Consider the following 27,538-nt stretch of genomic DNA (forward strand, 5'->3'; position numbering starts at 1 on the left):
ATTAATTTTCTGGAAGGCTAAAAGCCGAACGGCCCATAAACCTGTCTTTTAAACTCTTTTTTATTTGTTAGGAATTAAGCCCCAGAGTGGAGGTCGGGTTCTTTAAGAATGATAATTTGTGCTGATGTGATCGTGCTGACTTTCAGCGAGGCTACACTACCATTGTAAGCGGCGAGGGTATAATTATTTCCATTGAGCGAGGCTTCAGTCTGAAACACGTATATTAGGAAGAAAAACCCCACAGAGCTCGGAGGGACTTCCTTTTGAGTCAACGAGGTTGTGCTTCCAAGTCCCTTGAAGGATCGTCTAAAACTGACATGTGAGTAATAGGTTCTGCTGTTAAGTGTCAGTGGTGCTCAGTTGCAGATTTATGTATAAGCTAAACAAGCTATAGCTTAGGGCCACACGCTCTTGGGGGCCCCCAAAAAATTTAAAGGAAAAAAACCAATGATGTACATTTCCGAAATATAAGATAAAAACAAACAAACCTACATACAGCAACAGTGTTTTGTGTTGTGTAGGCTCCTATGATGCAAGTAATGGGCCCCGCCTGCTAGCCTGCTCCCTAAAATATCACTGGTTTGCTCATTTCTATATATAGGGTGCCTACATTCTGCTGGGACTGGTTGCATGTCAACATGTGCAAATGGCTTTAGATACCTATTACAGTAATACAGTGGTACTTCGGGTTACATACGCTTCAGGTTACATACGCTTCAGGTTACAGACTCCACTAACCCAGAAATAGTACCTTGGGTTAAGAACTTTGCTTCAGGATGAGAACAGAAATCGTGTTCTGGCGGTGCAGCGGCTTCAGGTTAAGAACAGTTTCAGGTTAAGAACGGACCTCCAGAACGAATTAAGTACTTAACCTGAGGTACCACTGTACCTCCGCAAACGTCCTCCTCATCTAGCGTCCATTCTGGCGAACGTCCACAGCAAACCTGGAAGTACCAGAATGGGTTACTTCCGGGTTTGCCACTCGCGCATGCCCAGAAGTGCAAACCACTCCGCGCACGTGCGCAAACGCGGCGCTTTGCCCTTCATCCTTTTCAGCTAGCGGCTGAAACGGATCCCGGTTGCAAAACAAGGTACGACTGTAGGACCACAAATTACCATATAGCATATATTCAACACACACAAGAACGGCAACAATTTGTTGTTGACAAAGGACAGCTGGACATATAAAGGGTCCCATTACCTTCAGTAGCTTAGGGCCTCTTCAAACCTAAATCGGGCCCTGGTGGTGCTGGTCCCAAATTTTGCTCCTTCCGTACGGATATTTACACATACTGCAACACACGCTCCCTTTTATTAAGTAGATGTCAGTGCCCGGTTGACATTTAGTAATGCACACTGGTTTCATTTGCTCGGCATAGTTCTTCCTTCACTGCTTACTCTTGCAGAAGAATCTGCGGGTGAGCTTATGGCCAGGTGTGATGGCTAAACAGACCATTTCTGGGTTTCCCCCCCATAGTTGCTGTTCACCAGGCTTCCTCGGTTTCTGTGACTTCAGCAGCTCTGAAAGGTGCAAGGGACAGTTTCGCATGGTGGTGGTGGGGGTAGGAAGCGCTCTGTTGGAGCTCATCTGCATGCAACCAGTAAGCCCGAAATGTACCTGGGAATCGATAAGTTCAAAAGGCAAATATTTGTTGACTGCATTTTAAGTTGCTCGGTTCAAGCTGCCCTAAACTTCAGGGCGATCGGGGTAGATAAGAGATATTGCTGCTTTAGTATCTTGAGCATGGGTAGGCAAACAAAGGCCTGGGGGCCGGATCCGGCCCAATTGCCTTCTAAATCCGGCCCTGGGAATCAGTGTGTTTTTACATGACTAGAATGTGTCCTTCTATTTAAAATGCATTTCTGGGTTATTTATGGGGCCTGCCTGTTGTTTTTACATGAGTAGAATGTGTGCTTTTATTTAAAATGCATCTCTGGGTTATTTGTGGGGCATAGGAATTCATTCATCTCCCCCCCCCCCAAAAAAAAATATAGTCCGGCCCCCCACAAGGTCTGAGGGACAGTAGACCGGACCCCTGCTGAAAAAGTTTGCTGGCCCCTGATCTTGAGGATGAAGATCAGTGATGGTGGGCATTCCCGCCCCCCACCCATTGCCTGTGGTGAAAATGACTGCAAGGTTTGGTTTTACCTAGAATGTAAGAAAAAGCACCTTCTGGGAAAGTGCAATAAAATAAATAAATACAACTATATATAATCAGAAACTTCAGTATCACCGTATTTGCAGTTAATAAGATTTTTCCAGCGATTAAACTTGCCTCATCCTTACAAATCCTGAATTTTCATTAAAAAAAAACAAAAAAACCCACACAGCAAGTATTAAGACAACTTAGGCAACCTCACTCTTTATCTGACATTCATCTTAGGTTTAGGGAAGTTTTTTGTTTGATGTTTGATCGTGTCTTTAATATTCTGTTGGGAGCCACCCAGAGTGGCTGGGGAAACCCAGCCAGATGGGCAGGGTATAAATAAATTATTATTATTATTACTATTATTATTATTATGCGACTTAGGTATAGCAGCAAGAGCTCCTTCACAAATGTATAATGGCTTTAAAATAAGGCAGGGGTCTCTACTCAAGGCTTCTAATGGTTTTTCGATCATCCAGTATCAGCAGAACAGTCATACCTCGGCTTGCGAACACTGCGGGTTGCGCGTTTTCGGGTTGCGGACCATGCCAAACCCGGAAGTACCAGAACAGGTTACTTCCGGGTTTTGGCGCATGCGCAGAAGTGCCGAATCGCGTCACGTGCGCAGACACGGCACTGCGGGTTGCGAACGCTGCGGGTTGGGAACGTGCCTCCCACACGGATCATGTTCGCAATCCGAGGTATGACTGTATTCCCCTAATTTTTTCAGTTCCTTTGCAGAAACTTCTGAGAAATCATAATTTCCTTCAGAGGTTTAGGGAGTTGTATTTCAGCGCATGTAGAAAACCACACTGTCATCGGTAACCGGGTAGATGTTATGAAATAGAAACCGTATGGTTTCCTGAAAGAGTTGAGCAAAACTCTCAGTAGTTCTAGCTTTCTAAGAGAATCTATAGAAGGAATTTCATTTGGTCAATTGACCAGTCAAATATTGGCGGTTGACCAGTTAATTAACTACTTAATATTTGATTGCAGTCAACTCTTCGCAAATATTCTACAAAGCCAAGAATACCATGGTGTAGCTTTTTTCAGCTTCCTTTAAAATGGTTGCTGTATTTTGCATTATTTCTGTTCTTTTTTAATTTCATTTTTTAAAACAACAACAACATGCAATTATAGGCCAGGCTTCTGTGCAACATGCAATTATAGGACAGTGTGCAACCTGGCACACTGAAGTTTTTCTGTACTTAACAACTCTGATCAGTCCAAACATGACATGGCTGTGCAAAAATGGATTTAAAGGGAATTGCAGTCTCTGGAGAGCACGAGGTTGGGAAACGATAGATTGACCTGGTGTTCCTGTATAAAATAAAAATGTTCTGTAAATGGTTAGCATTTATAGAAATCTTCCTAGCACTATTGAAAGTAAAAAGAATTCATTATAATATTTAATTTTATTTAATCGAAACATATCATTCTGTAACACATAACATTAACTTATAACATATATGAAATAAGAAACCGAAGCAGAAAACATACAGTTGAATTAAAATTAAGCATACCCAAACAATACAAATTGGGGTTGTTGCATTTACAGTCCCTGGGGAGAAGGATAATTATTGCTATTGGAGGGTAGCAGTATCCCCTTTCTAAAAATAAAAATAAAATGTTTTATTTGTAATAACAGGATATTGTCCTCAGAGTTTTATGATATTCTCACTTGAAGCTGAAGAGTTATTAAGAATTCCAAATAGTGCCATATTTCCCTAGAGGCATTTAAACATTGTTGTCATAAAATAATTTTTTTGCCCAGTTGTTGAAAATGAATATTATTCCCCCCCTACTCTACTATATCTTAATATTTTAGTTAATTTGTCATCAGTAGCCATGAGCCAGATTTTACCGTCCTTATTTAGCTCTTCTAAATATGTCTTGCGATAAACATCCAGGCAGCTAGCAAAAAAATAATAGAATCAATACTTTATCCAATCCGCCTTCATTTTGCCCATCCCATAATAATACTAGTGAAGAGATTGCCATTGGTTCTTGTTTTGTTATTAAACTAATTTATACATCTCCAGAAAGCTTGCCAGTTGGATGACATTCCCACATTATGATGTTATAAAAGCTAATTTGATTGTTTCAAATTACTATTAAGGAGTTGGCAGAAATACCAAGGCCCTTGAAGACTTAAGCACTAATTCTTTTTTGTTGTTGCTGTTCTAATAAAGTTAATGCTTTTTTTTAAAAAAAAAAACCCTGACTCAGTATTTGGGTCATATTTGACTGATCTGTTAGCCTTTATTGACTAATCTTGTGAAGAACTGAGGATCTAGTGCCTAAAACACATAGATCTAATCTAAAAGGAAGCGGTATAGGCTTCATGGTTTTGCCACGGATTTTGGATAGTACAGCAAAATCTATTCGGATTTTGGATTTGTACTTCATAATAATGCGTCATTCGTCTCATCATGGTACCAAGTTCTGCAGCATAATTGCAACTGATTTTAACCTGACCATGTTCATAAGGGGCTTTGGGATACTGTGGGTTCTGGCCGTGAAAACCTATTCTGGAAATTTGATTTTTATGGAGTTTGTGGGAGGCTGTAGCCCTATCTGGGCAATCCTTTCATGGGATTGTGGTTGTGAGGAGGACAGAGTCAGGCTTTGAAGGAAATAAACCACCATCTGACTTTTAGAAGACATCTGAAGGCAGCCCTATTTAGGGAGGTTTTTAATGTCTGATGTTTTGTCGTGTTCTTAAATATTCTGTTGGGAGCTGCCCAGGGTGGCTGGGGAAACCCAGCCAGATGGGCAGGGTATAAATAAATTATTATTATTATTATTATTATTATTATTATTATTATTATTATTATTATTATTATTATTATTAATTGAGTGTGATGAAACAGGAAGTTTGTCCCTATGGGCACACTCCACTTTTTTTGCAACGGTTCCTCAGAAAATGAAAGCGACAACAACAAAAGAGTGGCATTTGAACCCAGACCATCTCCCATTTTGATTTTTCTGACGTGCCCAAAAGTCTAAGAAGTACGGATCCAGTCATTTTGTATAGGAATGTGGAAAGGACTGAAAAAGCTCGCGAAAGCTGCATGCTTATTGACTCTGGCTGTTTTGCTCCCTTCTCCTGAGGTGAAAAGCCCTGCCAGGTTTCTAGGAACCAGGGTGGATTTGATTTAAATGAAATCGATTTAAATCACGATTTAAATCACTAGTCAGTAAGACTTGATTTAAATATATATTTTTTTTTAAAAGAAAGACCATTCCTGCTGGTATAATCTTAATATTTACAACCAGATGAAGGTTTCATTTCTGGAATAAGAACTTTCCAGAGTAGTTTTTACATTTTTATATCAAAAATTACTGATTTGGTTATACTATTAGAAATACTTAGATAATTCTTGTGAGGTTTAATAAGTTAGCTGTTTATATTTGGACAACTTTTCTGCTGTGCTTTATTGGAAGAGAAAAACAATCATTTCCTTAATAACAACTTAAACAATTTATTTAACTAAAACGAAAACATTACAGCGTATGTATCCATGTTTGTTAACTGATGTGGTTTAACCTTTTAAAAAAAAACTAAAAAACTTAGAGTGAGTTTCAGCACACAGGAAAAACTTAAAACAAATCCTTATTTCCTGATGAATAGCCTTTGGACTATAATGTAATTTAAATAGAAAACTATCTTTAGAAAGATTTTTTTCCCCCTCCAAAAGCATTTAATTTTAAAAATCTAATTTAAATTTAAAAAAATCAATTTAAACCAAAAAAATCCATTTAAAAAAAATAAATCCATTTTTTTAAAAAAAAAAATCATTGATTTTTATCCACCCTGCTAGGAACTGTTCCCTCACTTTTTAGCACGATTCATTTCTTCCCTTTATAGTATGAATTCTGTGGTCTGTTCCCATTCCCATCCCCAGGTACTGAACACCTGTGAGTTTTGTAGAAGCAGAGCCAACACTGTTAACTGTCACTAAAAATAAATAAATCAGGCCCCAACCTGAGATTCACTGATATTATTAATAGGCCTTACTTATGTGGTATCAACCAGAACAGACTTCAATGTGGCACAAAGGGTTGTAGCCAGAAGAGGTAATGCCATCCCCTCCAAAAGAATTAGAGCACGTTTTCTTTGCAGTCGATCCATAATATTCTTCCTGACTGATAAATAATCATACCTGAAAGATCATATCATCCCTTCACTATACTCTGCATGGTATGGCTTCCGGTGAATAACAACTTAACAGGAGGTCTATTCTGCAAAATGTAGGAACAGGGCCTTTAGTGTGGTAGCACCTACCATGTTGAGTATTATTATTATTAATAATAATAATTGAATTTATATAATAGACCGGTGCCATCTCTGTTGCCTTTTTGTCACCTGCTGAAAACTTTTCTCTTTCAACAAGCCTTCTAGGTTGAGATGTTTCCCAGGCTGCATCGGTATTGAAATTGTTTAAAAGACATTTTTTTATGGTGATTTTACTGTTTTATCCCTTGTTGGTTGCTGCGCTGGGCTCCTTTGGAAGGAAGGTGGAAATTTAATAAGTAATTAATGATACATAAATAAACTTTGGCATTAATTTCTCATAGAGACACTTCAGGTACCTATCTTTAATAATCCTTTGTCCTTTCCTTATTGGAGTACTGTCATTCATATAATAAGAACTGGAGATTTTTTTGACAATTGCATGCAGACGTTTATTAGTTCTGTATTTACAGATGTTGCAAGGGTCTTATGTTACTGTAGGAGGGATCAAAGTTGTTAGCAAAAAATCGAGTTATTCATTGCTGCCGTATCTCTGTAAGTAAGGGCTAATAGTCCTAAAGTCCTGTTTAAGATCCTAACTGTAGCCATAAATGATAAAAGACATATTTTATTCCATAGGAAATGAGTATATCACAGTGGGGAGCCTGTGGCCCCCTGGAAATTATTGGACTACATTTCCCAAAATCCATGACTGTTGGCCATTCTGGCTGGGGTTGATGGGAGTTGTAGTCCAGCAACGTCTGGCCGTTGCCTTGTTCTCCATCCCTGGTCTATATTTTAGCCTGTATTGAAGCATGGTGTTTTAACCATGGTGATTCTTGTGTGTTTCCACAGGCTACTTGAATTAAAGTTTGGAGATCTGGGCACGTAGCTCATGCTGACAGTAAGCCATGGCAGCCGACGACAAAGTAGCCATTTTAACCGACGACGAAGAGGAGCAAAAGAGGAAGTATGTGCTCGCTGACCCTTTCAACGGGATTTCGAAGGAGCCGGACCCCCAAACCCAAAGCGATACACCTTCGACAGAGACCACCACCACCATTCCGGACGAGGAGCTGGATTGGCTCGAAAAGCACTGTGTCAAAGTGAACAACGATCTCCTGATCTCCAAAGTCTTTTATTTTTTCTTTTATGCTGCTTACGGTTCGCTCTACCCGCTGCTTCCCGTGTATTACAAACAACTGGGCATGACGCCCAGCCAGAGCGGGCTGCTGGTGGGCATCAGGTACTTCATTGAGTTCTGCAGTGCTCCGTTCTGGGGCGTGGTGGCGGACCGCTTCAAAAAAGGGAAAGTCGTCCTCCTCTTCTCCCTTCTGTGTTGGGTGCTGTTCAATTTGGGAATCGGGTTCGTCAAACCGGCTACCTTGAGGTGCGTACCAAAGTTCCCGCCGCCAGTCTCTCCCACCAACGCCAGCCACCTCTCGACGGCAACCACGCAAAACGTCTCCCTTCCTTCGGTGATTCCTACCGCCCGGGCTGCGTCGCCAGAGGGCCGGAGGAAAAGAGACGTTTCTCCTTATAGCTTGGCGGCGGTGAGCTCAACTCCTCCTGAAACTACATTCCCTCTGACCACGCGGAACGTGTTGAGGGCCGAAGAGAGCGTGGTTACTCCCAGTACTCCGAAAGGCATCGTTACTGCCGGGTCGTTGGGGAATTTGACCCGTCCGACGGTGCCTCCCGCTGCCACCACCGGGGCTGCCACTCTCGTCTACGACCACCAGGAAGTGGAGGCCATCTTCCTGCTCATCCTGATGGTTGTTATCATAGGGGAGTTTTTCAGCGCCTCGTCGGTCACGATTGTGGACACAGTGACCCTGCAGTACCTTGGCAAGCACCGAGATCGCTACGGGCTCCAGCGCATGTGGGGCTCTCTGGGCTGGGGCCTGGCCATGCTCTCAGTAGGGATCGGCATCGACGCCACCCGCATCGATGTGCTCATCGAAGGGCAAGGCTGCAAAGCCCCGGAGTACAAGAACTACAGGATTGTTTTCATCGTCTTTGGTGTGCTGATGACGCTCTCCTTGATCGTGGCCACCCAGTTCCGGTTCCACTACAACCACTACAAGCAAGAGGAGAACCAAAGCAAAGAAGGGGACGTCTCCCAGGCGGACAGGAACTCCTCCCACGACTCCTCCAACGAGACCCCGAGTGACATGAGCCAGTCGCCCTCCTTTAGTTTCTGGGACTTGATAAAGCTGCTCTGCAGTATCCGATATGGCTCCGTGCTCTTTGTGGCTTGGTTCATGGGCTTTGGGTACGGATTTGTCTTCACCTTCCTTTACTGGCACTTGGAGGACCTGAACGGCACCACCACTCTCTTTGGGGTCTGCTCCGTCCTGAGTCACGTGTCCGAACTGACCGCGTATTTCTTCAGCCACAAGTTGATCGAGCTAATTGGACACATCAGGTAAGCAAACGGTATGGTGGTGGTTGACTAGCCGTAGTCAGTGTTGCGTCAAGCATAGATATACATGTTAGTTTCTGTTCTTATCACTGAGCAGCTGCTGGGAGTCGCAGGACTCTGTTTACATTCCAGAGACCTTCAAGTCTCACAGGAAGGGAGACGGGATGTGACGTTAGTGGTTTCTTGTTTCCTTTGTTCTGTTGCTCTCTGCTCTCACAGGGAGAGGATGTATATTTCTTTGCTCTCTGCGTAGCTAGAAAATAAAGCATAGCAATGTAGCTCATACTATCTCATCCTTCCGTGCCGCTTTGAAGCTCTGCTGGGACGACGTGCCTGAGGCCTTATCAAAGGATCAGGTCGTCAATTAATCGTTGGGAGGCGATTCCGAAGATGAGCCTTATCAGCTCGGTCGAACGGAGTTCCGACAATACAGTCTTACCTTGGAAGTCGAATGGAATCTGTTTGACTTCCAAAACGTTTGGAAACCAAAGCGTGGCTTCTGATTGGCTTCAGGAAGCTCCTGCAGCCAATCGGAAGCCCCGTCGGACGTTTGGGTTCCAAAGAGCGTTCGCAAACCGGAACCCTCGCTTCTGGGTTTGTGGCGTTCGGGAGCCAAAACGTTTGACTTGCAAGGCATTCAGGATCCAAGGTACGTATGTAACAGTGCAAGGAAAACTTGGCCCTCCATATGTTGCTGGATTAGAGCTCCCGTCAGTCCTGATTCCTGGCCATGCTGCCTGGGGCTACTGGGAGTTGAATCATTTGGAGAGCCAATGATTTGCCGCCACATCTGAAGGTGCAAAAGAATTGTGATGGCAAAACGGTGCAGTCCTAAGCATATCTACAAAGAACCAAGTTATATTAAAGTGAGTGGGACTTACTCCCGAGTAAGTGGGTTTAAGATTGCAGCTCAGGGGAGTGAAGCTGCATATACATTTAAAGCACCTCTGTCTCTCCCTCCTCTAGGAAGAATAATGGGAACTATAGTTTAAGTGTGTTGGTAATTGCAGCTCTTTTTGGGGAAACTACAGTTCCAAAAATTATTGGTGGGTGTGCACGCGCTTTAAAATGTACCGTGTGTACATAGCTTAAGGTGTGAATCGGGATAGTCCCTCATTCAAATTTCACATGTGGCAAAACCGCACTAGGTGGTCTTAAGCAAGCCACTCTTTCTAAGCCTCATTCTTCTGATGTGCAATTTGAAGCATAATAATTACTTGGTTTAAAGAGCTCTTGCAAGGGTTATACTTGAAAATACATTCTTTGAATGGTTAAAAGAACTATGTAAATGTTCAGTATTATTATATCTGATCTATTAGATACATCAGTATTTGACGAGCTATTTTCTGGATTTTCCCAGTATTTGCTAGACTGATTGATTGATTTTTTAAAAAAACATTTTAACCTGTTGATGGTTTCATTTCTCCCACATAACATGGTACCAGCCACTGTTAGGATTACAGATTAATAAATTGCTCTGCATAACAACTGTCAGCCTGAAGCCAGTTCAAGAAACTGCATGAGAAAGGCTTTTTTTTTGGTGACAGTCGTTATTTGGCATAAAACCAGACACTGGAGATGTTTTGAACAGGGTAGGGTAAATGATTATGACTTTCAAATGCATTAACATGTAGTAACCACACAAGAAATACATGCATGCAAACCGGCTGTTAAGGAAGGCCGTGAGTGGACCAGCTGGAATTGCCTGAGTCATATTTGGTGTGATTTCAGTGGGCCACACCCTGAGTGTAATTCACTTGGATATAGCCACCTGTACCTTAACAGTGCAAGCCTGTATGTGAGTACTCAGAAGTGAGCCCTTTTGCAATCTCCCCACTGAGTTTAACAAAGCCTATTCAAAGGAAAGTGGGTATAGGATTATAGCCCCAGGCTTAGATTTTACTGGCTCATACGCATTGTTCTCCATAGCATGGATAATAACCGTCTGTGGGGTCAAATAGAGTTCCCAGTGCCTAACCTTGAAAAATGATCTTTCAAAAGCTGCCACAGGGGAAATATTTGGCAGCTGGGACTTTGCCCGGACAGCAGGGTAATGCAGGGTGACATCACATAGACTCCATATCTCTCTGCCATGCTGCCATAAATGAAATAAGAGTACCTTTCAAGGGAAAGTCCTGGCGAAACTAATGACCGAACTGTCATTTTTTGCAAGTTTTTGCTTGAAAAAACACAAGTATGCCTTTAAAGCAATGCCACCGTTAAGAAAACCCAGTTTGGGGAGGTAGCTTTAAAAGAACTTTGGTTTCTGATGTAGTAGAAATGTTTGGTCCACAAAATTCATCTGCTCCTCTTCAAATTTCCAACATAACACTCCTTCCTTCCCACATCCCAGGAAAGATATTTATGACCTTTCATCTTTGAATTATTTTATGCATGCCATTTTGTTCTGCCAAATAAATGAGGAAGGTTTTCTGCCTTAGGTAACAAAATATTCTGGGGCACAGAGGTAGGTCACTTGCTGTTTATTTATCTTATTTTTTTGGTAGCAACATAATATACAATAATCTTCCAGTCTGGGTAACTCTGGCAGCTGAGAAAGTGCATGATTGTCGAATCGGAGGTACCATACTATGAGAAGTTTGCCCCGCTGCAAGAATTCAGTTTTTTCTTCATTTAAATACAGTTTCACTTTAGAGTTGTTATAGAGATACGTGTACTGTGTATTGCTTATTTGTATTTTTCATTTATTGAGTTTATATAGCGCCCTGTACCCAAAGGTCTCGGGGCGGTTCAGAGAAAAGATCACAACATATATAATCAGAATAAAAAACAACAACCCAATAACACCCCGGCCCCCCGAAAAGAGCCACATTTTAAAAGGGTATAGGATGTCAAAAATAGAGCCACCAAAGGCCTGGTTAAAAAGGGACGCTTTTTCCTGGTGCCTGGAGGTGTATAATGAAGGCGCCAGGAGAACTTCCTTGGGGAGAGCATTCCATAGACAGGGAGCCGATTCAAAGTGCTGGTTTTAACCTATAAAGCCTTAAACAGCTCAGGACCGCACAACCTCAAGGACCGGGGAGAGCCTGCAGAGAAGGCCCGTTCTCGTGTTGCCATGCTCTGAATCTCTGAAGGAGGCAGCACACGAAGGAGGGTCTGGGTAGGTTCATATGGGAAGAGGCGGTCCTTGAGGTTGTGCAATTCCTGAGCTGTTTAAGGCTTTATAGGTTAAAACCAGCACTTTGAATCGGGCCCGGAAACTAATTGGTAGCCAGTGTAGTCAGACCAAGATCAATCTAATATGCTCAAACCGTCTTGCTCCTGTGAGCAACCTTTTCAAAGTTTGCTGTTCGTAGCAATCTTCATTAGGAGGCTACACTGTTGGCAGTTAACCAAGCAAATAGCAAGATTGCACCAATCCACGCCATAGTTGAAATGGATTTCTGTAGCTCAGCGGTAGAGTTATGTGCTTGCATGGAAAAAAATCTTGGGTTCAATCCCTCCGAATAGGGCTGCGAATATCTCCTTTTCTGAAACCCTTCAGAGTCGCTGTCACTCAGTGCAGTGAACTAGATGTACCAGTGGTCTTGACTTGATGAAAAACATCTTATGTTCCTACATGGTGAGCTGCATTCTTTTTTCACGTAAGACTATCACATATATCTGCATTGGGCTTCCTGTTTCTGCTTTACCCGTTCCTGATCTGAAAAGGGAAATGAATGAGGTAACAGATCTTGGTTATGGTTTGATGGCACACATGTCTTGGCCTTGCTAGTGCCTGGATAGCAGACCACCAGGGAACCATAGAATCTTAGAATTGTAGAGCTGGAAGGGATTTTGACCCTTGACCCAACCCCCTGCAAAGCAGGAATATTTCGCCCAACATTGGCTTTGAACCCATGACTCTGAGATTAAGGTTGTCTCATGCCCTGAGCCAATAATAATAATAATAATATTTTATTATTTATACCCTGCCCATTGGGCTGCTCCCAGCAGAATTTTAATAATACTGATAAAAAAGTGATAAAACATCTAGCATTAAAAACTTCCCTTAAAAGGGATGGCTTCAGATGGCTTCTAAAAGTCAGATAGTTGTTTATTTCCTTGACATCTGATGGGAGGGTGTTCCACAGGGCGGGCGCCACTACCGAGAAGTCCCTCTGCCTGGTTGTCTGTAACCTCACTTCTTTCAGTGAGGGAACCGCCAGAAGACCCTCAGAGCGGGACCTCAGTGTCCAGGATGAACAATGGGGGTGGAGACGCTCCTTCCGGTATACTGGGCCGAGGCCGTTTAGGGCTTTAAAGGTCAGCACCAAGACTTTAAATTGTGCTCGGAGCCAATGTAGGTTTTTCAGGACTGGTGTTATATGGTCTTGGCGGCCACACAGTCGCCAGTCTAGCTGCCGCATTCTGGATTAGTTGTAGTTTCCGGGTCACCTTCAAAGGTAGCCCCACGTAGAGCCCATGGGCAGAAAGCTGCTAAGGTTTCAAAGCATATTGAAGTTGCAAAAAAAAAAGGATAGCTACTGCCCTCTCCTCATTCAGTTCCACATGTTCCACCATGGAAGGTGGGAAACGTATGCTAGAAAACAAATACATATTGGAATGTTCTCATGATAACAATATTTCAAAATCTTTAGCTCTAATGCAGGTCTGGAGACATTTCAGAAAATGGCTCAGCCTTGGGACAATGGTTATTGGAGTGCGAAGCTAAGCGCAACATGTGGAAAAACAAAACCACATTTATTCATTGCTGGCACGAAAAAATCATTTTTTGAGAAATGGGATAGATGCAGCATATGTCATTATGCCCTCTTAGAAATCATGTCACACTTGGTGTTTGCATACACTTTAGCTATCCTAATACAAAAGAAATGTAGAAGAACCAGAAAAGGTGGAAGGGAAAAGTAACAGAAATACGAGTTGTGCAGGTATAATAATGCCCTTGACACACAAAGACCGCTCAATATATTTTGCCTGAAATCAATAAAATAAAATAAAGATGCACACTTGTGTAAGACTTGACAGTATTGGGGGGGGGGTAGTGTTATTTATGACATAGGAGAGGACCACTCGCCAAGAAGGTAGCCATGTGATACGGCTATCTGTGTTCAGCAGATTCTCAAAGAGGCAAGGGACAACAATGAATAGCCACTTCTTTGGGAATACAGTGGTACCTCGAGTTAAGTACTTAATTCGTTCCGTACTTAACCTGAAACTGTTCTTAACCTGAAGCACCACTTTAGCTTAATGGGGCCTCCTGCTGCCGCCACGCTGCCGGAGCACGATTTCTGTTCTCATCCTGAAGCAAAGTTCTTAACCTGAAGCACTATTTCTGGGTTAGCGGAGTCTATAACCTGAAGCATATGTAACCTGAAGCGTATGTAACCCGAGGTACCACTGTACAGAGGGAATACAGAGGGCTTTTTTTTCCAGCTGGAACTCAGTTCTGGCACCTCTCAGGTGGGCACCGTTGCCATTACAGTGGTACCTCAGGTTACATACGCTTCAGGTTACACACTCTGCTAACCCAGAAATAGTGCTTCGGGTTAAGAACTTTGCTTCAGGATAAGAACAGAAATTGTGCTCCGGCGGTGCGGCGGCAGCAGGAGGCCCCATTAGCTGAAGTGATGCTTCAGGTTAAGAACAGTTTCATGTTAAGAACGGACCTCTGGAACGAATTAAGTACTTAACCTTGGTTCTTGAACTTAATCCGTTCCGGGAGTCCGTTTGACTCCCGAAACCGGTCGAAAACCAAGGCGCGGCTTCCAGTTGGCTGCAGGAGCTTCCTGCACTTAAGCAGAAGCCACGTCGGATGTTCGGCTTCCGAAAACCATTTGCAAACCGGAACACTTGCTTCTGGGTTTGCGGCGTTCGGGAGCCGATTTGTTCGACAACTAAGCCATTCTGGAACCAAGGTACCGCTGTATAAGAGAACAAGGGAGGCGTGAGTTCCAGCACTCCTTTTTCTAGAAAAATAGCACTGCATAGAGCAATATTTGACCGATTGCTTTTTTCTCTTTTGTGTGTATAAATTATTTCTTTGGATGGACTTCCTTTGGAATTCTGCAGATAGAAAAGAGCTGAGTAAACAAGGGCATTATGGGATGCACATAAATCAGAAATGACCGGGGGGGGGGGGAGTGAATAATTCATCCTCCGTTTCTCACAATAGTTGAACTACATATCACCAGAGAAAATTTTGTTCTTTTAAAAAAGAATTGAAAGCTCTCCTGCACACAGTGGGTCAATGTATACAAAAAGGAGGCAGTCTTGGCAAGCACACATCTAAAAGTGACTTGACACATCATCATCATCATCATCATCATCATTATTATTATTATTTATATACCACCCTATACCGGGAGGTCTCAGGGCGGTGATTCATAGGCATATCAGTGGTTGCTGTCTGAGTATTCTGGAGTATTCCAGTATTAACTTCAGAAGTCTTGGTTTGTTTGTTTTTTAATGAAGAGATGTTTGCTACAAATGAAATGTTTGAAAATAATTAATTTCAGTTAATGAAACTGATTACGTATTTTATCCACCTTGTTTAGCCAGGAATTTTGCTAAGTGTTTTATTGTCTTCTTCGGAGGGCTTTGTTAGCAATGAGTACAAACAAATAAAGAGTCCATTCTTGGGTAACTGGTTGGATATGCTTCCTAGTCTGTTGTTTATACTAGACACTTGAGATGCTATAAACATAGAGACTACCAGAGCTGGATCAATCTCAGTTTGAGAAATGTGTAAATAGCATGTGAATGCCATAAACAGTGTCTCTAAAGACTGGAAACAGTTTTAAAATATTTCATTCTGCCACCTCCCAAATACATTTTATGAAACGTTTTTAAACAAACATTTTTTTAAAAAAAACCCTGCATAGCTGGTTATGCTTAATTGTACTTTTTCATTGGCTGATTTGTGTCCTCCTCATACAGTCATACCTCGGGTTACGAACTCTGCGGGTTGCGAGTTTTCGGGTTGCGGACCGTGCCAAACCCGGAAGTACCATAACGGGTTATTTCTGGGTTTTGGCGCGTGCGCAGAAGCGCCGAATCGTGTCACGTGCGTGTGCAGACACGGCGCTTCAGGCTGCGAACGCTTCAGGTTGCAAACGTGCCTCCCACACGGATCCCGTTTGCAACCCAAGGTATGACTGTATAGTACAATTCCTCCTACCAACCAGCTGTCAGCATGTAACGGCTAAAAGTTGTGTTTTTTTAATTTTTTATTAAAGATTTTCACATTTGCAGCTGTTTTTCTTCTGTCTCAGGTGATCCAGGTATTCGCAACTCCCCTTTCAGTGACAATACTTGCCTTCTAACTTTTTATTTATTATATATTTTACATTCACAGCCCACCTTTCCTCAGAGGAGGTCAAGGTGGTAGTGTACATGCCTCTCCCCAATCCTCATTTTATCTATACAACAACCTACCTGTGTGGTAGGTTAGGCTGGCAGACAGTGATTGGCCAAGGATCATGAAGTGAGCTTCATAGAATCATAGAGTTGGAAGAGACCACAAGGGCCATCGAGTCCAACCCCCTGCCAAGCAGGGAACACCATCAGAGCACTCCTGACATATGGTTGTCAAGCCTCTGCTTAAAGACCTCCAAAGTAGGAGACTCCACCACACTCCTTGGCAGCAAATTCCACTGTCGAACAGCTCTTACTGTCAGGAAGTTCTTCCTAATGTTTAGGTGGAATCTTCTTTCTTGTAGTTTGGATCCATTGCTCCGTGTCCGCTTCTCTGGAGCAGCAGAAAACAACCTTTCTCCCTCCTCTATGTGACATCCTTTTATATATTGGAACATGGCTATCATATCACCCCTTAACCTCCTCTTCTCCAGGCTAAACATGCCCAGCTCCCTTAGCCGTTCCTCATAAGGCATCATTTCCAGGCCTTTGACCATTTTGGTTGCCCTCCTCTGGACACGTTCCAGTTTCTCAGTGTCCTTCTTGAATTGTGGTGCCCAGAACTGGACACAGTACTCCAGGTGAGGTCTGACCAGAGCAGAATACAGTGGCACTTCATGGTGGAATGAGAATCTGAACCCTGGTCTCCCAGGTCCCAGTCTTTCCCCTTGAACATTATACCACACTGGGCTCTCGATACTTTTTGAAAGTTATATTCTTCATGTTAGTTTGTGGGAGGAACCTTTCAGGGCGCAAGGAACTCTTTAGAAACAAAGGGTGGCAAGTCTAGGAAAGGTACCTTCCCCTCCTGCAACAATTCCTGACCATTTCATTCGTGCTTTGTCTTACAGTGGTGCCTCGCAAGACGAAAAGAATCCGTTCTGTGATTCTCTTCGTCTAGCGGTTTTTTCGTCTTGTGAAGCAAGCCCATTGACGGATTAGCGGATTAGCGCTTTTAGCGGCTTATCTGCTGATCGGATCAGCTGATAAGTGGCTTAGCGGCTTAGAAAAAGGGGGGGAGGGGAAAAAACCCGCAGGAACTCGCAAGACATTGTCGTCTTGCGAAGCAAGCCCATAGGAAATTCGTTTTGCGAAGCACCTCCAAAACGGAAAACTCTTTCGTCTAGCGAGTTTTCCGTCTTGCGGGGCACCACTGTACTTTATTTCAGTCCTTTGCTGACTGTACACTCCCCCCCCCAGTATAGAACTACACATCTCCCCTTGCATAATGGTTAAGTTGATCCCTCTGCAGAGACCTGCTTTCCCTTCCTCCAGTTCGGTACATGAAACACAGCAGCCTCTTTTTGTATAAGAGTCTTGGAGGTGGGGGCAGGAGACAGTACTAACATTGAAGCTTGCCTGCCCCCCCCTTTTTTTAAATCACTTGAGAGAGCGGTCATTCCTAACTTGAAAATGGCCGGGTCCATATTAATGCAAGGAAGCACAACGAACTGATATCTCAGAAAAGGAGCTATATGGGAAGAACTGTTATAGAGCAGTAGCTGGGTCTAAACCACTGAGCCTCTTGGGCTTGCTGATCGGAAGGTCGGCGGTTTGAATCCCCATGACGGGGTGAGCTCCCGTTGCTCTGTCCCAGCTCCTGCCAACCTAGCAGGTCGAAAGCACGCCAGTGCAAGTAGATAAATAGGTACCGCTCCGGCGGGAAGGTAAATGGCAATTCCGTGCGCTGCTCTGGTTTCGCCAGAAGCGGCTTAGTCCTGCTGGCTACATGACCCGGAAAAACTGCGGACAAACGTTGGCTCCCTCGGCCAGTAAAGCGAGATGAGCGCCGCAACCCCAGAGTCGTTCGTGACTGGACTTGACTGTCAGGGGTCCTTTACCTTTTTTACATTCATTTATTTAAACTTCTACCTTGTATAAAACTGCCAGAAAATTGCTCTAAGCCAGCCTAGTAACTGTTTGTTTATTTGTGACTATGTGCAAGACATGGCAAACATTAAACTAGCCCGTGTCGTTTTCTTTCTTTCCTACCTTTAGAGTCCTGTATATCGGCCTTGCTTGTAACACAGCTCGTTATATTTACATCTCCTACCTGGAAAATGCTTGGACGGTTTTGCCTATGGAATTTCTTCAAGGTAAGGAGGTGGTGTACTTCTGATCATGGGTTGCATCATTACCAGGTACATAAATTCTTCATCTAGGCCATGATGAACTAAAAGTCCGTCTGTGTTCTTGTTCCTAACAGTAAATAACCCAAGGGATCCTTTTTTTAAAAAAAGCTCTGTGCAAGTTTAATATCTGGAGGTGGTTTATTCAGTTGACCTCAAATTCTGTGGCTTTTCACCTAAGCAAACAGTGAAATGGCAGAACACACCTTGATCCCTAAACAAAGGAGACAGGAGCTCAAACGGAAGCTTGTGCCTTCTGCAAATAAGCCTTTGTTGCTGGCAGACTTCAGCCTATTCCTGTCTAGAAGGCATTCATACCCCTGAAATTTGCTGATTTTCTCACATTGTGCAACAGAAAGGAGGCCATTGTTTTTTAGCATTGGATCTTAAAACAAAAGCACCCAGGTAAATGTTTAGGAATAACCGGTTCTCTTCAGTGTTCCCCAGTTATCAGTGACGTTTTGTGAATCATGATGAAGGTCAATGAAGTCTGGAAAGAAATGACTGGTGTGGAAAATAATTGGACAGATTGCATGCAAAGGGAAGCAAAAAGACTTGTGCTTTCAAGATATTTTGCCAGCGCTTCCTCATCCTAGAATGCCCTTCAGATGTTGTCAGACTCCAAACTCCCACCAGCCCCAGAGAGCATGGTCAGTGAGGATGTGGAGTCCTAGCCCAAAAACATCTAGAGGACACGAGGTTGGGGAAGACTTTTCTAATGGTGCTTTTCACACAAGAGTTGCTGTTTGACGTTTTATAAACATAACCGTGTTAGATTTGCACTCACGTGCTGCGAATCCCAAAACACATTGCGATTCCCAAAAATTGCACTCACACGCTCAATCCCAAAACTCAGTGCTCAGAATAATCAGTCCTCATTTGTACAAATTCCTTTAATCTGTCTGTTCGTTTGAATTGCAACCGTGTCATCATGAACACTGAAACCAACCTAGACAAGAAATACAGTATTACCTTGGTTCTCAAATGCCTTGGTATTCAAACAACTTGGAACCCAAACACTGCTAACCCAGAAGTGTTCCGGTTTGCAAACTTTTTTCGGAAGCCAAACTTGTCTCGTTTTGAGTATTAAGCTTCCGATTGCCTCCTGTCTCCATAGAGGAGGTGGGGAACCTAATTTCCCAACTGAAAAACAATAAAGCCCCGGGCATAGACCACATTCCAGCAGAGCTCATGAAGAACAATATCAGTTGGTGGGCTCCTTTAATGGCGTCAATATTCACATACATCGATGCAACAGGCATAATCCCTGGCTGCTGGACAGAGGCAGTAATCATCCCAATCTATAAAAAGGGTCCTATGGCAGATCCAGCGAGCTATAGACCCATTAGCCTCCTTACTATCCCCAGCAAATTGTATGCCAAACACCTCCACATCAAACTAATTGACTGGATGGAAACGGAGGCAGTTCTGGCAGAGGAGCAAGCCGGCTTCAGACAGGGCAGAACAACAATAGACCATTGTTTCGTTTTAGCACATCTCATTGATAAATACGCCAATAAAACACGTGGGACTCTATACGCAGCATTTATTGACCTGAAGGCGGCCTTTGACTCGATCTCACGAGTCAAACTTTGGGCTAAACTCAATGTTACCAACATTGATAAAAGATTACTATTCCTGATAAAAAGCCTATATAAAGACTCCAAGTTATATGTAAGAACCTCAGTAAATGGGCAACTAATTGGCCCTGTACCAGCCACCAAAGGAGTCAAGCAGGGCTGTATTTTAGCCCCGGCCTTATTCAACTTATATATAAATGACATGGTCAAATACCTAACATCCCCGGAGTTTCATGCCCCCAAACTGGCCGAAAAACCAATTTCAGTACTCCTCTATGCGGACGACGCGGTTCTCTTATCACGAACTAAAGTAGGCCTCAAAAGGTTACTAAGAGAATTCTCAGCCTACTGCAGGAGAGATCAATTGGTGGTTAATCACCAAAAAACCAAAGTCATGGTCTTCGCTAGGAGACACAGACATCATAGATGGGAGATGGACAATCAGCCAATAGAACAGGTCAAAATTTTCAAATACCTAGGAGTGGTTTTCCAGTCAACAGGGGCCTGGGAGGCCCATCATAAATATGCTAGGGAAAAAGCATCTCAAAGTGCCAAAATACTGTCTCGCTTTTACTTTACGAAAGGGGGCAGACATATCCCAGCAGCTCTGGAGGTCTTTCAAGCAAAACCCTTGGCGCAATTACTCTACGGGGCCCAAATCTGGACAGGAAATCATTGCCGCACACTTGAAACGGTCCAGTCTAAATTCTTAAGACAGATTCTAGCCGTTCCACCATGCGCACCAAATGCGGCCCTACGGCTGGAGACTGGCCTCCTCTCCGTCGAAACCCGAACCTGGCTAAGAACATTTAACTATTGGCTTCGCTTAAATTTAAACCCATCCGGACTACTACCTCTAGTAGCACGAGATGCACATAGAAGTCGCTGGTCCAAAGTAGTGCATCAAAAACTACTTATATGTGGCCTCCAAGCACAGCATCTCCTGAAAATGGGTCTCCCCAAGGCAAAAAGTATTATTGATCAGCGCATGAAGGATATTGAGCAGCAAAATAATCTGGCCTATATTAAGAAATTTAGTGCTTGGTACGCTTATCTGCCTCCCTCCCACTTTGATTTTCGGGCACCTTATTTGTCTACCTTAACCATTCCAAAACTCAGACGGGCCTTCACACTGGCCAGACTAAATATGTTACCCTCGGCTGTTCTTGAGGGTAGATATCAAGGAACTTCATTTGAGAACCGGCTCTGCCCCTGTGGAGCTGGCTGCGTGGAGACTGTGTCACACGTCCTCTTGTCTTGCTCCCTATATAAAGATCTCAGGGACGAGACCATCGCGCCACTCCTGTCTGCCATCCCGGGCCACTCTTGTGAAGCCAAGCTGTTCTCACTCCTGGCCGACCAGAATGGTTCGACAACAGAGAAGGTTGCCAAATTTGTCGAGAGAGCAATGAGATTGAGAGCTGCTACCTGAGTGACATTAGCGTCGTCGCCCAGATTCCTCTCCTAGGATTTTACTATTATTATTGTCATGTTTTGCTACTATTATTTTGTCCCCTAAAATGTATTTTATATAATTGACTTTTTAGTTTTATTCTTTGTGTGTTGTATTGTTGTTTTATTGCTATGGCCGATGGCTGACGCAAATAAAGATTCTTATCTATCTTCCGATTTCAGTGCCACACTTCTGTTTTGAGTGTTAAGCTGAGGTCTGTCTGTTTTTGCTATTAATTTTGAGTTTTTGTTTATGCAGCTCTTTTTGTTTTGTTTTTGTGACTGTGTGGAACCCAGTTCAACTACTGATTGATTGATTGATTGATTGATTGATTGGTTGATTGTGGGACTGCAGTACATTGTTTATTGCTTTCATTTTATGGATCAATGGTCTCGTTAGATAGCAAAAATCATGTTAAATTGCTGTTTTAGGGGTTGTTTTTAAACGTCTGGAACGGATTAATCCGTTTTGCATTACAGTACTTTCTATGGGAAAGCGTGCCTTGGTTTTGAAACGCTTTGGTTTTGGATCGGACTTCCGGAACGGATTAAGTTTCAGAACCAAGGTACCACTGTAGTTAAGGCAGCGAGGGCCAGAACGGAAGAGCTTTTGACTCAAGAAGAAAAATATGGGGTAGGTTGCAGGAACTTGGCCTTGGGTGTGTGTGTGCATGTATGCACACACACACACACACACACACACACACACACACACACACACACACCTTTTTTGGCTACAGGAACCCTTTATTTGACTCCTGCTGCTGCTCCCCCCGCCCTGCCACTTTTGGTTCTGAGTTTCTAGACGGTACTGCACTTTCCAGGTCTCCTCTCCAACCACGAGATCTTGGCTTCCGCTTAGACCAGTGATGGCCAAACTTGGCCCTCCAGCTGTTTTGGGACTACAGTTCCCATCATCCCTGACCACTGGTCCTGTTAGCTATGGATGATGGGAGTTGTAGTCCCAAAAGTTTGGCCATCACTGGCTTAGATAAACAAAACACTGAGATACCTCTCTTTGTGCAAGCGCTCCCAATCTCTCACACATTGAATATGTCCGGCTGCGTGTGTTAACGACCCTGAAAACTGGATGACAGCTTTTAATTGGCTCAGGAAGAATTCAGCGCATGGAAGTTGCTGGAGGTGCGTGGAACCTACACTTGCCTCCACACCCAGATTAAATCGAATCAGCTGCGGAGAAAGTTATTTTGGTGACTGTTTTCATTTTGCGTAGGCAGAAAACACTCAGGGAAGGGATGGAAGGTAGAGGCCAGGGGAAAGGAAGTAGGCATGGGGATTGCTGGTACAGTTTATGAGATTTTCCAGCCCTTCAATCTGCAGTCTGAATGGTGGTGCAGTCATGGGCTGCAACTGAATCCCAACCAGGTGGACACCCAATTGAGGTGCGGTTCCCAGGTCTGAGAACTGAATTGTGTACCTACACTGGACAGAGTTGCGCTTCCCTTATTTCCCTTCCTCTTCCCCTGGAATCCCAGCTTATTTTCCTCCCTCTTCCCCTGGAATCCCAGTTTATTTCCCTCCCTCTTCCCCTGGAATCCCAATTTATTTTCCTCCCTTTCTCCCGGGAAACCCAGCTTATTTTCCTCCCTCTTCCCCTGGCATCTCAGTTTATTTCCCTCCCTCTTCCCCTGGAAATCCCAGCTTTTATTCCTCCCTCTTCCCCTGGAATCTCAGCTTATTTTCCTCCCTCTTCCCCTGGAATCCCACTCCCAGGGCAGTTGGTGTTACATGGCATGCCTTACTTCCGTTTGGGAGGAGTAGTAGCAGGTTTGTTGATTGAGAGCAATAAATCAGCTTTAATTGTACAGCCTGAATTTGCCAGGATATGATAGAACCTCACCTGAAAATGGCAAAACGGCCATTAATATGTGCCCTGATTTTTCAATGCAGGCGTCTGTCGTCCCCCCCCCCATAACATGGGGGTTATGTTCTGGGGGCCCATACACATATTTTCCCTTGTAACGTGTCCTTCCTTCTTAAATCCCTTGTGGCAGAAGCTGTCTTTGTCTTACACACACGCTGAGAGCCTTCAGCTAAGGATGTTGGCCTTGTAAATAGTGTTACGGAAAATCTGGGTGCGGGGCTACTCTGCCACCCAGCTCGTCGGACTAGGTCCGCGGGTCCCTGCGGAAGAAAATGAGCTCAGCTGGAGACAGGAGCAAACTGCAGAAGATCCAAGTTTATTGCGCAACAGGTTCAAGGCGAGATTGAACCGCGAGAAAGGGGTGACATGAACTTTTGAAATTTCCCTCCATGTCCCAGAATACAGTGCAAAATACATCCCAGTTACATCATGAATACATTAAGAAGAGGTTGGGTTACACAGATTACATCATGAATACATTAAGAAGAGGTTGGGTCACACAGGATTAACATATGGAGGAGGGAGGGGGGAATATGCAGAGCTGGAGATATTGCGCAGATAAACACATCCTGAGTACCTGATGAGAAGACAATGGTCCATGTATGCATGGTCTGCCACCTGGCCTTGCCCGGAGGAAAGGCTTGGCAGAGTGATTTGACAGGATTAGGGTCTTGACACCTTGCTTGAGGGATTATGGAGGACAGGAGAGGTGTCATGGAGTCCTAGAGAAATTGAGCAAATTGGCACGTTGATTTTCTATGAATTTTATAGATTTTCGTCCCTTTTGACATTGACAATTGGAAATAAATGGATGTATTGTAGCGAAGAAGGAGGTGAAGAAGACATGCCCCCCCCTTCCGTATCAATAGAAATAATTCTTTTCTCCTGAACTTGATACAAACATTTCCCTTGGATACGAAATGACTTCTTTTCATGTGGGAGCGATAAAAGTATCCAGGAGATTGCGTATGGCCCCAGATCCGTTTTTACAACTCCTAAGCATTTCTCCTTTGAGTTGCTGCCCTTTATTTATGCCCACAGAGCGTGCCGTTTGGGCTCCTTGTGAAATCAGTGGGAGTTTTCCTCATCTGTGGAATGAGATCAGTTGCTGTCTGAGAGTCAGCCGCTTCCCTTCATTGCTGCCTCCCTTTCATTCCTAGGTACATTCTGTTCAGGCAGAAGTGATCAGATAATGAAATGTAATTTAATACGCGCAAGATCCAAACGATGCCATCTCTATGATTTCCAGATGCCCTTGAGAAGCAGCTATGAGGACTGGAGCATTTTATGCAGGGCCTTTTCAAATGATCTCAGGGGAGGGAGGAGTCTTGCCACTCAGTGCTATTGAGGTCCAGTCCCTGCTATCGGCGCTTTTCAAGGATTGGGGGGAAAACATTTGCTGGGGACCCCAAAGAAATGTTGCCAGTCAAAGCAGACCGCAATAGGCTAGGATGAAAAAAAAAATGTACTTTTCCGTGTATTAGACGAGAGTTTTTTTACTCCAAAATAGTGTTTAAAAACGGGGCTAGTCTTATACATGGGCAGTGCATTGGGGGACCGGGTGATTGGTTGCAGCTGCAAGCGGCAGCTTGTAAGCGGCGATTTGGTGGGTGATTGGTTGCTGCGTCAAGAGCTGCGTTGGATTGGCTGCTCCTGCACTAATTGGGCGGGTGATTGGTTGCTGCGTTGGATTGGCTGCTCCTGCGTTAATTGGGTGGGTGATTGGTTACTGCTTCAAAGGCTGCGTTGGATTGGCTGCTCCTGCGTTAATTGGGCGGGTGATTGGTTGCTGCGTCAAGGGCTGCGTTGGATTGGCTGCCGCTGCGGCAATTGAGCTGCCTTCAGGTGTCTTTTAAAAGTATGAGAGTTGTTTATTTCCTTGACATCTGATGGGAGGGCGTTCCACAGGGCGGGCGCCACTACTGAGAAGGCCCTCTGCCTGGTTCCCTGTAACCTCACTTCTCACAGTGAGGGAACCGCCAAAAGGCCCTCAGAGCTGGACTTCAGTGTCCGGGCAGAACGGTGGGGGGTGGAGACGCTCCTTCAGGTATACTGGGCCGAGGCCGTTTAGGGCTTTAAAGGTCAGCACCAACACTTTGACTTGTTCTTGGAAATGTACTGGAAGCCAATGCAGGTCTCTCAGGATCTGTGACACAGAAGAATTTTTATTTTGTTACTAAATTTGTCCCTTACTTGATCTTGCCTGGGGTAATCCAGAGCAACATAACAACCATACAAATGGACAGTAACCCCCCCCCCATTAAAACCGAGAGGAAAGAGAAATACATTAAATGCATCCCACTTGCTTCTAAAAGGCCACAGATAGTTAACAGCCAAAGTAGATATTTACCTGGGACTTTTGCCAGCGCCAAGGGTGGAGAAGGCGGTGTCACCTGACAGTTAAGTAAAGACAGCTTGTAAAGACATGATTAGTCGGAACAGGTTTTCGCCCAGCGAATGGCATTCCTTATATATATCTGGCTCAAGGCAGTAGCAGCAAAGCGTCCCTGTGCTTTGTCATCGTGACATTTTGACATGTTTGACATTTTGTTAAGTGAAGGTTGGAAAGCAGTAGAGAAACAACAGGCGCTCTCGATAAACTAAAGTTGTGTGAAAGCAGCCTATGCCACACTAAGCACAACTGCTAAGCCTGATGTGTAAACTTAAAAGCACAGGTGATGCAAAACAAGGCAGTAAACTTTAATGGGAGAGCTGTAATTGCAGATTTGTGCTATCTCTCTCTGTGTGTGTACAGTTTTAACTAGTAGAGTTGAGATCAAAGGCATGTCACCTTGCAGGCAGCAGCAGAAATGTCTTGGCAGCCTTTGACCAGACTCTCGGAATCAATGAATTAGAAACCCGGATAACTCTAGTTTGCATCTAATGCATTTCAGAATGTAATAATAGCTGGGTCCCCCTTCTAGCAACAAGAATCGCAGGCAGCTGAAGCTTAGCAGTGCTGATTTGAAATTAGTGTACACACCAATTACATGTGAATCTTTTACAATATTGATGAGATTGGAACCGAATTGTGGAACTGAATTGTTGTTGTTGTTGTTTAGCCTTTCTGACCCTGCAGTTTCAAAAATAGGAAATAGTTCCTTTTCCAAAATTGGTTTTAAAAAAGAAGAAAACAATTAAAGAGAGCTTTTGCTTGCAACAAGGAGCAAGCAGGCCCTCCCAAAAACACGCCGTTTGGAAATTTACATTATTTGTTTGTTTGCTGGATTTAATAATGAATGATTCAAACAATCAAAATAGTGTAGAACAGCTGGTAGAAAATGTGTTTTTTGGATGGCAGCATTGAGGACTATGATTCTTACCATGGCCACTTCTATACTTTGGCCACACCCACTTTGCCATGTGACCCCCCCCTGAGGGGGGCACCATGGTAATTGTGGCCCTCAGTAGAAAACAAAGGTTAACCACCCCTGTTTGGGGAGACTGGGTCAACCCTATCCATAACAGTTTGAAGGCCTCCGCCTAACTAGGCAGTTGAACCTCCCATTAGGCGTACCTTTGTGTAGGGATATCGCGGAGTGGGGCAGTGGGGTCCAGAGGGAGCACACTTCCCCACCAGCAGGCAGCCACGGTCGGCCTGCACGCGTGACCTTGGGGTGCAGGGAACCCCCCCCCCCCCGATAAGCCACAGCTATCTGTACATCGTTCCACCAATGTCTGACCTTTCGCGATCTCAGCAGTTTGCGGTGTCCTGTCTGTAACCCTTTTCCATGAGACCTTTGTCTCCATTTGTCATACATTGTGCAAGGGGAAAATAACACTGTGGAAAAGGTGCCAAAATAACTTTGTACAGTGGTGCCTCGCAAGACGAAAAGAATCCGTTCTGTGATTCTCTTCGTCTAGCGGTTTTTTCGTCTTGCGAAGCAAGCCCATTGACGGATTAGCGCTATTAGCGGCTTTTAGCAGCTTTTAGCGGCTTCTCTGCAGATTGGATCAGCTGATAAGCGGCTTAGCGGCTTAGAAAAAGGGGGGAAGGGGGAAAAAAGCAGGAACTCGCAAGATATTGTCGTCTTGCGAAGCAAGCCCATAGGAAATTCGTTTTGCAAAGCACCTCCAAAACAGAAAACTCTTTTGTCTAGCGAGTTTTCCGTCTTGTGAGGCATTCGTCTTGCGGGGCACCACTGTACCACCCCACGATTTTGGGACGGAAGATGTGCAAAGGTCACAGCCCCAAAATGCACTTGCCTAGCTTGCATGTTTGTCTCAATAAAAAGAGGCTCCACAGGAATGGTGGTAGCTCGCTCGCTTCAGACCACCTGTGCGCAGCTCACATGATGATCAACAC

At 44.0% G+C, this 27,538-nt stretch overlaps 1 protein-coding gene and 1 long non-coding RNA gene across 11 annotated transcripts in view; one reads left to right on the plus strand and one right to left on the minus strand.

The window, feature by feature from the left end:
- Window positions 1–27,538, plus strand: part of MFSD6 (major facilitator superfamily domain containing 6) — a 44,345-nt gene that overhangs the window by 4,276 nt on the left and 12,531 nt on the right. For all 4 annotated transcript variants that reach the window (XM_081164597.1, XM_081164598.1, XM_081164595.1 and 1 more), the window contains exons 2-3: window positions 7,240–8,812; window positions 18,185–18,282. In XM_081164597.1, the coding sequence (XP_081020723.1) occupies window positions 7,296–8,812; window positions 18,185–18,282 (1,615 nt within the window). In that variant the 5' untranslated portion in view covers window positions 7,240–7,295. The remainder of the gene's footprint in view (window positions 1–7,239; window positions 8,813–18,184; window positions 18,283–27,538) is intronic.
- Window positions 1,294–26,741, minus strand: LOC308581821. 7 transcript variants are annotated; one of them, XR_014005308.1, is made up of 3 exons: window positions 25,583–26,741; window positions 3,361–3,467; window positions 1,294–1,618 (listed from the first exon to the last, which is right to left on the minus strand). It is a non-coding gene; the product is annotated as an uncharacterized lncRNA (long non-coding RNA). The 7 variants fall into 7 exon arrangements; XR_014005309.1 differs by lacking the exon at window positions 25,583–26,741 and adding an exon at window positions 6,314–7,229; XR_014005310.1 differs by lacking the exon at window positions 25,583–26,741 and adding an exon at window positions 6,147–6,288.

Source organism: Podarcis bocagei (assembly GCF_964188305.1).
Source record: "Podarcis bocagei genome assembly, chromosome: 1".
Lineage (NCBI taxonomy): Eukaryota > Metazoa > Chordata > Lepidosauria > Squamata > Lacertidae > Podarcis > Podarcis bocagei.